The 10,775-nt window shown below is 29.7% G+C and overlaps 1 protein-coding gene across 1 annotated transcript; it reads right to left on the bottom strand.

Moving 5' to 3' along the window:
• Positions 1-7,757: 7,757 nt before the first annotated feature.
• LOC112528362 (glutathione S-transferase U17-like) lies at positions 7,758-9,340 on the bottom strand. Its single transcript, XM_025139379.1, has 2 exons — positions 9,017-9,340; positions 7,758-8,249 (listed from the first exon to the last, which is right to left on the bottom strand). The coding sequence occupies exons 1-2, from the start codon at positions 9,338-9,340 to the stop codon at positions 7,881-7,883; spliced, it is 693 nt and encodes a 230-aa protein (XP_024995147.1). The 3' UTR covers positions 7,758-7,880.
• Positions 9,341-10,775: the final 1,435 nt, after the last annotated feature.

The raw sequence follows: 10,775 nt of genomic DNA, 5'->3' as shown, positions 1-10,775 counted from the left end.
AGCAGAACTATTCCAATCTTTTATTGAAAATTATTGGCGAGCAACTCTTTTCCATTGAGGATAATATTTCTCTAATTTTACAAAAGATTTCTAAAATTGAAGCTAATCAGCAAAATCAAACTGATATTCCCTCTTCTTCTGAAAACTCTTCTTCTGAGAAAGTTATATTAACTTCAAATACTATTCAGCCTCCTCCTGAAATAAAAGATTTCAAACTTAAGTCCCCGGCTGAAGATTTTATGCAACAGCTTGATTTAAAGCTTTCACATCTGCATATTTCTAAACCATCCATTTCCATGCTTAATAAGGATTCCTATTTATATATCAATTTTAATTTCATTTATATCTATATATTGATTTTAAATGTTTAGCACGTTTTTTTAGTTTTATATATTAATATAAATTTTGTGTAATATTTTATTTGACTTGAAAATAATAAAAGTCAATATGTATGGTGTACAAAAGAAAAATAATTGAAACTTGTATGATCAATCATTTAATAAATATATTGTTTTCAAAATAATATTATATATATACATATATATACATGTAAAGAAGAAATCAAGTGATGAAGAGAGCGAAAAAAGTTTTACCTAAAAAAAGAGTTTGTTGAATAATAATGGTTTGTAAAATGAAGAATACTTCAAATAATAGAGAAGAAAAAAAAAGATTAATTGATGGACAAATCATAGAGGAACACATGAAAGGGTTTGGAGGTTTCACATTAAAAAATGAAGATGAAAAGGTTGTAGGTTAAACATTTAAAAATTACCAAAACAACTTTATCCTAATAAATTTCATGTTTTAAATATAGGGACAGGAAAGTTTTTTACATATATCAAATATTTTAAAAAAATCAAAGAGAAAAGAAAGATAGGTTTCTAATGTTTAAAGAATGACACCTTATTATGTTTGGTTTCTCCTTTAAGAATTAAAAATATTAGAGAATAATTTTCAAGCGCAATACTAAAGAAAGAAAAAATCGGAATAGACCGATCAACATTGATGTCTTAACAAACATATGAAAGATTACCGATCTGAAAAAATCATAAACCATCTTTCTTGATACACTCTTCTAGCATCAATGCAAAAATATTCTAGCAATAAGTTTATCAAGTTAATGGATAAACAAACAAAAAAAACATATTTTTATGTTCTACATATGCTTAAAAAAATGTTATATTATTTCATCAATGATTCATATGTCACTTTATTCACACAAAAAAGATTCATATGCTTGCATAATTCCAATTCTAGTGTGAATGTCTCCATTAAAAGACGAAGTGCTATACTTACATCAACAAAAATTCATATCATACTTGTCTTCTTGAATTACGCTTCAAACCAACAAAAATGCAAATCACTTACACGAAAACTGAATAGAGGAAGAATTGAGAGATTAAGAGAGATTGTTATGCTTAAACAATGTTCCCTTATTTCCTCAAGGATTCGTATGACACTTTATCGACACAAAAAATATTCATATGCCTACATAATTCCAACTTTAGTGTGAATGTCTCCGACTAAAAGACGAAATATTATACTTACATAAACAAAAACCCATATCATGATTTGTCTTATTAAATGACGCCTCAAATCAACAAAAATACAAATCGCATTCACAAAATTATAATTGAATAAAGAAGAAGAAAAACTCATAAGCAAAAAGACAGAAATATTGTAGTTACTTAAGCAAAAACCTATACCATGATTTGTCTTATTGAATGACGTCTCAAATCAACAAAAATACAAATCACCTCCACAAAATTATAATTGAATAGAGATAAGAATTGAGAGATTAATAGATAGATTATCGTAGAGATATACCATGAAGAGAAGATGAAAAATTATAACCGAAAAGAGAGAAATAATGACAATTAAAACATCAATTATTAGAGAGAACATGATTAGGTTGAAGTAATTAGTGAATATTAAAATCAAAAATAAATATTGAGGTGAGAAAAACTTGAGAAAATGAGAGAAAAGATAAAACACTTTCTACCTTTGAGAAGATGCCACATCATTGCATGTGGTTTCTTCTTTAATATATATATATATATATATATATATATATATATATAGATTACTTAATTTATTTGATATCCCTTATTTTTTTCAATTTTCATTTTACACCTTTACCATATTAAAATAAATAGTCGTATATAAATTGAAATATATTTAAAAAAATACGTTTCTTTTTTACAAATTATACCATTACACTTGTCTCATCAGTACCTTCAAAATGAGCCTAATATTCAATATCTGTGTATCTAATTATAATATTAAATATCATAAATGCATACAAATTAATTTGTCTTATATTCGAGTAAACTACGATTTTCGTCTCTGTTGTTTTGAAAATCGTCTTTCGTTAATATGGTTTGTAATTTATTGTTGTTTTCCTCTCTGAGACTAAATCTATTAAAAAACTTTCATTTAAATTAGGGATATTTTTTAGTCTTTTTGGATTATTAAATATCGTTTTTGGTTACTTTTTCGTTAATTAAGTCTTTTTTATTTAATAAAATCATATATTTTATGATGAATGTCAAAGATGTAATACTCTTTGCATTAAGAGTCCTTATAAATAGAATATGTAATAAATCTACTTTGTTATTCACTGCTACTAAATCATCCCCCCACCCTAAGTTAAACTGGTGCTTGCTGTTAGACCTGGTGAATTAAGCATATAATTTTTTTATTATTTTGTTATTGTTTATGCTAAAGTAATTAAATATTTTTTCATGCAATTTATTTTTCTTCATATTTTTTGCCCTTATGGTTTTATCTATATCTATATTATTTGTATCCATGCCATTTTAAAAAAGAATAAATTATGATTATCTTAAATTTTTAAGAGGTACAACCAATTAATGATATTGTACAGATCTTCAAGCTTACAACCTCTCTCGATATACCACCAAATCACTTAAATTTCAAAATTACATTTTATACACTTAGTTATAATTAGTGATTTGATTTATTTTATATCCCTTATTTTTTTTTTTTTTTTTTTACACCATTATCATACTAGTTGTATACCTGCGCAATGCAGCGAGAGCTATGAATTTTAACGAATTTGAAGTTTCACTGGTTTTATAAGATAAGATTTAACAATGATATATGTTACACTTGGTCTTTATATATTAATACAATTTTGAATAAATAAGAGTTATGATTCCAATTACAGGCTATCGATGAAAAAAATTGTATGACAGTTTAAAATTCAATATATTTAAAATTCAACATATTTAAAGAACTCCACAAATATGTTCGATTTACCCCAAGAGCAAAAAACAAAAAACTTGAGTTTTAAATGAAAAGACAAAAAAAGATGAGTTTTAGAATGAAATTTCAACTGCTTCCTCTCTTTCTTGTCTAAAAACTCAGATTAATGTTGAATTAATCCATGTATATATGTATATATATATATATATATATTTCAAAAAAACCCAAGAACATATTAATTCAGAACATATTATACAGTGCAATTTGGACAACCTAACCCCAAAATATATAGTATATATATAAATAAATAATTATAAAAATATAAATCGTAAATATTAAAAATATTTTTTCACATAATATATATTATATAATAATATAATTAAGTCAAAAACTATTCAATATTAGACTCATTTCAAAGGTATTAACAAAACGATTATAATGGTGTAACTTGTTAAAATAAAAATGTATTTTTTAAACATGAATTTACCATACACATAATTAACATGACATTCTTGGTTCTACAAAAACCATACAAGTAATCAAGTACATTCACTGGGTACTTACATCCCTTCAAATATAAAAAGAATACATAAAAGACTACAATACAGCCATAGGTTTAGTGCTTTCATGCTTCGATAGGTTCAGCCATAGATTTATTTTTGCTGTCTTGCTAACCCCAACAGTAGTACAGTGTGTGCAGATCTTGTGGTTCAGCTGGTGAAGTCGGTATTGAGGCTAAGCCTTTTAAAAGGTTAGGTTCAAAGCTGAAACATACACCCAAAAATCTTTTACCTTATTGTCCTAACAAGTTAATTCACGCAATTGTTGGGCACATGAAGGGCAGAAACATAAAAAAACAATTAAATAACAATATTTGAAAAATACAAAATATTCTGTTAGACGGTGTTTCAGTCTGAGCATGGCATTTGCAGCACCGTCGCTTGGTTTGTGTTAGCTGATCATGAACAGCTAACGAATGAGCAAGATCAACCTGAAGAGTCAATCAATTAATTACGTTATGTGGTAAATAAATGGGAAATCAATAGAAATCTAGGATTCGGACACCAAATCACTTCGATCAAAAAAAACCCATTTCAATAGGTTCCATGTTTATAAGAACCATTTCAATAGACTTTTCACATAAAAACTAAGAACTGGTGGAAGAAAATTGTTAATCTATAACACAAATACACAATTAACATGAAGAAGGTTCTACTACACTATCAGAACATATAATACATACCAGGAAACAGATTATGCACAGATCAACAGGTGATGRGATGGCTAACAGTGAGAGGTATATTTCTGGACTTGAGTATGAAGATGGTTGGTCTACATGAAGTCCTCTTCCAGTTCTTGTAAGGATTTGTGGGTTGACGCAATATCTTTATTGAATGTCATTTTGTCGGCAACCATCAGATTTTTGTAGCTCCTTACCTCTGCTTGTCGCTCCTTTTCCAGCCTTTCCATCTCCTCTCGTCGTTTCTGCAAACATTATGTTATCATAGCATTGRAGGAAWCCWTTTTATACAAATGTAATTAAAACTATGCAAATCGGCTTGCTTTGTTCTTCCACCACTGAAAACCTAGTTCAAATGTATATAATTAACTTTTAGAGGAGGATGCCCTGTTACCCTGAAGCTGATCATCCAATTAGGTGACATGCTAAAACAGATTTCCATTCCTGCAAATCATGATCAAGCTCCTTATACTTAAGCTAAGCTGTTAACAGTGGTGCAATAGAGGTTTGYGGTCCTGGAAAGAATTGCGGCCGGTCCTAAATAGCGGTACCGAGAATTGGGGTGTGATTTACCGCCAAATGGCCGTTTTTTGCACAAAATAACTCCGCATAACCACTATTTGTGGTTGGGCTTTTTTATTTTGTCTAACCAGCATATATTGGACCTATTTAAATGATTTGGCCTTTATTTTGCACTTGTTTTATTAATGATTTAAGTCATTTAATCCGTCTTGTTATCTTTACTGAGATTATAAGATTTAGATTTTCAACATAGAGCATTCAACCAGGTTTCTTAAATTCTTCCACCATCATTCTATGTCTATTAGTGATTTCTTTTTTTGGGACTATTAGTCTATTAGCGAATTTCTTTTTCATATTGATTACACATGATATGTTAAGCTATTTATATTTTATGATATATATTATGTATATAATTCTAAATATTTATATGAACCACTATACCGCCACTTTACCACCACGATAACCGCTACATCACAGTAAAAAAACATAGCTCCTATAACCTGCTTAGGACAGCCAAAGCAAGATTTCAATGTCAATATTTCACATTTTACCCGTTTCTAGGTTGAAGAACAACAATCCAGAACAGTGTTGTAGATATATCACCTACTTGAGTAATCGAAATGTAAAACGACAAATTATTGAACCTCTATGTTCCTAGACGTATCTAAACAGAGAAATTTACTACTCAGTTGGCTAATTCAAGCAAACCTAGATATCACCGGATTCAAAATGACATARATGCTTTCGGTTTATCTGCAAAAATGCTTCTACAATAATTGTACTTTTAGCAATCAATTGTCGCCAGAGCCAAACTCCTTCGTATCAGTTCTGAAGCGAAATTCAGACGGAAAAAAGAGTTCTAACGAATGGTGAAACCTTGAAACTAACAGAACTTATAGCCTAACTTGAAACTATAAACCAATAACARGAAGGAGCTGAAGTTCAACGAAACACTATTACAACATACCGATGCAGCTATACGAGTAGATTCAATTGACCTAAATCCTTTGAATAGCATGTTCGATAACGCTCTTGCCATCGTATTAGACAAACGATTMTGCACCAAATCAACAGATAAGATGAAGTTATTAATTACTTCAAACGAGGTGGCTTATAACGTTGAYGAACAACAAATTAATCAATTGTAATCATTCATTTATAATGGAGGAAGTATAGATTTAACAAGATATTTTAGACAAATCTTATCGATGTATGAAGGATTCACGGTCTACCKACRATGATCTTTTTCTCTTTCTCTTTGCGATTCTCTGCTCTTCACGACTGTGGAGCAACTGGACATGCTTGATTTCTCTTTAGCTTCGAAAGGAAATGTGAAAAGCATAGGCCGATATACTGGAGACATTTACATTGCAAAKAGATTCTATCAAGAAGCAACAATCTATAAAAGTTAATCTAAAATTAAATACAAGCAAGGATAAAAACAGGGGTYCTGGGAAATTAATTTAGGAACATGCGATGGATAATCAAATCCGGAGAAGAATGTAGAGAACCCTAACGTTCTAATCAGAAACCATTACCTGAGATGGAGCGATGGATAATCATATCCGAAGAAGAATGTAGAAAACCTAACATTGTAATCATTCCAGTAGAGAAGTAGAGATCGAGAACGAATCCGTGATGACAAAACGTGAATCGCCTCTTCTAAAACATGGATCTGGTTCAAGTTGTTTGAAATTGAAAAGAATGAAAGACATCGTTGCCTTGGGAGAAGGAATCGACGTTTTGGGAGCCGGAATCAATTTCTTGGGAGCAGACATTGCTTAGGGAGAATCGACAGCGTGCGATAGAGAGAATCAGTTGCAGTGTAATCGTGGAAAGCGTGCGATAGAAAGAGCAGGAGGTTGGGCACRGTTGGGCAGAGTTGTGTTGGGAAGAGGAGAGTCGTTTGGAGTGGGTCACGTGATGGTAGTATAGATATGTATGAAAGGAACCTGAAGCATTATTGAAGTGGGTCACGTGATAGTAGTCTTTGTGGTGTGCCGATCATGGTTTTCTTTTTGAATGGGCTCAGATTTATGGCATAATAACTTGTAGTTTATGCATTAAAGGTAAAGGGGTATTTATAAATTTAAGACTTTAAGACTTTGAGTGAAAATGCTTTATAAAGTAGTATAAATTAACATAAATAATCGTATATCTGTAGTATATTAAAAAGCAGGAGTTTTAATTATTCATGAATTTTTAAGAGGTACAATTAATTAAGAATATTGTATAAGTTCTTAAAGCTTACAACCTCTCACGATCTTCCATCAAATCATTTTCAATTTCAAAATTACCTTTATACCCTTGTAATTAGTGATTTGATTTACCTTATATCCCTTACTTTTTCATTTTTCATTTACATCTTTATCATATTAATATAAAGAATCGTATATTAACTAAAATGCATTTAAAAAATGCGTTTCTTTTAAAAGGCAAGAACAACAAATATTTTGGGTTAAAAACATTATTTCAAAATCTTTGACCAATGAACCATTTTAACTTTGAATTTATAAATCATCTTATTTATGATTTAAAATCACAACAAACTATAAAATTAGCATCGAAAGGGACGGAAAATAAAACAGAATTTGAAACAATATTGTCGTTTCAGGTTGTCGACTTCATTATCAAAATAATTTGTGCAACGTCGTGCACAGATATGTTGCTAGTATTTCTAAACAGACATCGTAAAATTTATTACTTTAAATAAGTAAAGATTTATCAGAAATTTGGAATAGAAATTCAAGCACTAAAAACAAAAACACACCAAAAAGAGCACTACTGTGATCTTTATTTCCGTAAAAAAGAATCCACAATTCAAACCAAATTGAAATATGATGGCGTTAAAAGATGTTTTAAGTACTAAATAAATAAACGTAAAGTGATTTCAAGCTCCTAGCGGTCTGTATTTTTGAAGCATCATATAGAACTCACTGATTATTTCATTCGTTGGGATCACACTCTTAATGGCTTCATGTGACCATATACGTTTTGTCCATTCTACAAGTCTTGGAGTTCGGACTTCATCAAAAATCTTGAACTTGTTTTCTTTCTCAACAAAATATGTCCAGCTAAGAAAACATCCAAGAACAACATCCAAAAATCCGACATCATCTCCACCGAAATAAGCCTTCCCCTTGGAAGTTTTCACAAATGCTTCCTCCAATACTATCGATCCTTCGATGATTTCTTGTTTTATTGCTTCTTTCCTTTCTTTCCCTTGTGTGATCCTCAATTTTTCGTATAATGGAAAAAACTATTGACAAATTTTCAATATATATTAACAAAAATATATTTATGACTTGATAAACAACAATAATATATATATATATATATATATTGTAATTAAATTATAGAGAAATTTCGTCCAGTAGTTTGGTGAAAATTATGGTCCTCAAACGAAATCATTGCAAGGGTGGTTGCTATAGTTTCAAAGCATTTTATGCTTTTTTTCATAACTCGTAATAAAATTAAAACCACAATATATAACCATTGTTGTAATTATTTATTAAAGGGCGTTTGTTTTGGATTGCTTATTTGAAACAACTTAGTAAAAAAACATTTATCAACTTATTATAAGTCAGAAAAGTTTAACTTCTTCAAAAACTCATTATTATCGTTTGGCACCGGTATAAGTTGTTTATCCAAATACTCAACAATGCTTATTATCTGTGTCACACTAAAATAAATCAAAAAATTATTTTTATATATCCCAAAAACCCTTTTAACACCACCTATCCGTAAATTTCACCTAACCACAAACATAGAAAATTGTAACCTACTCTTGTATAAACTATAATATTTTATTATTTGTTTATTGCATTAAATGGACTTTGGGTTTAAGAGTAATACACTAATACCATAACCCCAAAAAGGTAATTAAAAAAATTATAATAATTCTTTATATTGTTAAAAGAATATGATAATTTAAACAATTATAGACACTTTACGGAGAAAAAAGATTTTATCCATATTTTTAAAAGAAAACAATTTATCTAGAAAAAATCATGATCTTTAACATACCTGGTTATCGATATAGTGGGCCCAAAACCGATTGTTAGCTCGCTCTGCAGGGGCCGAAGGGAAGATGGGATGGACATCGGGTTTGATTTCTTCTAGGTACTGGATTATGACAAGAGACTCACAAGTGGGTGATTCATTCGCATGTAAAAGGACTGGGACTTTCTTATGAATCGGGTTCGATGTCAGTAGTAGCTCACTTTTACAAGCAAGATTTTCAGCAACAAACTCGTAATCGATGGACTTGAGGTTGCAGACGAATTGAACTCGGTTAACATATGGACTTGCAACAGTTCCAAGAAGTCTTATTTCACTGTTTTTCGTCATTGGAAAAGAGAGAATAAGAGATGATGAACATTTGGAGAACGAAGGTGCTACATATATACAAAAATTAATTACATGTGCCCCCTAATGTTTAGCAAAATGACAAAATCGGCCCTAATATATGAGTCTTTGCATCTCAAACATTGTATCAAAATGTGCTAACCAAACGAAAATTATGTAATCATATCCTCTTAAATCTATACATTAAAGAATCAAATTCAAAATCTAATATCTGAAGGAAAAAACATTGATGAAGTGATGGCGAGGTTAAATTTTAGGAGCCATGACGATGTCATTAGAGAATCAAATTCAGAATCTAATATCTAAAGGAAAAAACATGATGAAGTGATGATGAGGTTAACTTTAGGAGCCACGATGATGTCAAACCTCAAACATTTGGAGCCGCAACGAGGTTACAACGTTATCCAAGACATGGTATTATGGTGGTGAATATGTATGTTATATATATAGTGAACACAATGTAAACAATCTTAGATTCCCTTACTGGGGTGTTCACAAGATTCACTTGGTGTTCACGGGTTTAGTTTATTTATGATTTTCTACTTACATATAATCAAGATTTTCTACACACACACACAGAGACATTTACACATGATTTTTTACTTACATATAATGAGGTTCAAACGAGAACATTAAATAAATAAAAGAACACAAAAACGATTAAATCAAGTATAATTTTACACTAAAAGTCAACGTAAGAGTGTGTGAGCGATGTGCATGCAACCCGTGTGAATCACATGTGATTTTAAATATAATTTTAGTGTAAAATTACATGTGATTCAACTGTTGCTATATTTGGTTATTGTTTTAATATGAACCTGAATAGTTATTAGTCACTAAGTGTTATATTAATAATTTAAAAGGTAAAAGTATATAAGACAAATTTTTAAGAAACAAATGAAAATTTGAAGTCAAATAAGCTTTTAAAAAGTGTTGCATCTCCGAACATCATGGCACACAATGGATTACACAGCTGTTTTGGGGTTTAACATATCGTTGGAGATTGGCCTTTTGGAATAATGGCTTTAATCACATTAAGATTATAATAATTAAAATAATCTAATTGTTTTATTAAAAAAGAAAGTCAGATTTGATTTATAGCACAAAATAAGGAATGCATCGCAAGTTGGTAAACCAAGTTTAAATTAATGCACCATGATTACCATATTTATATATAAAAATAGGTTTACGTTATTTATCATTCAGCCAATACAATTTTATTTATAATACAAAGGAATCCGATGTAAGTGGTTAATTACTTAATTGAGTCTAAATTAATTAATACAAGGATTATAACAATTTATTCTTTAAAATTGTTCAATCAAAGAAGTCACAATATTTTTATAATATAGAGCAATTCATAGCAAATCGGGGACCATATAATAAATAAAGAAAACTAGATTTAATTTTATCTTAT

This window comes from Cynara cardunculus, assembly GCF_001531365.2.
Source record: "Cynara cardunculus var. scolymus isolate 2C chromosome LG 15, CcrdV1, whole genome shotgun sequence".
In the NCBI taxonomy this organism is placed as follows: domain Eukaryota; kingdom Viridiplantae; phylum Streptophyta; class Magnoliopsida; order Asterales; family Asteraceae; genus Cynara; species Cynara cardunculus.
Note: the sequence above shows the minus strand (reverse complement) of the source record. Positions and strands in the feature narration are given on the sequence as shown.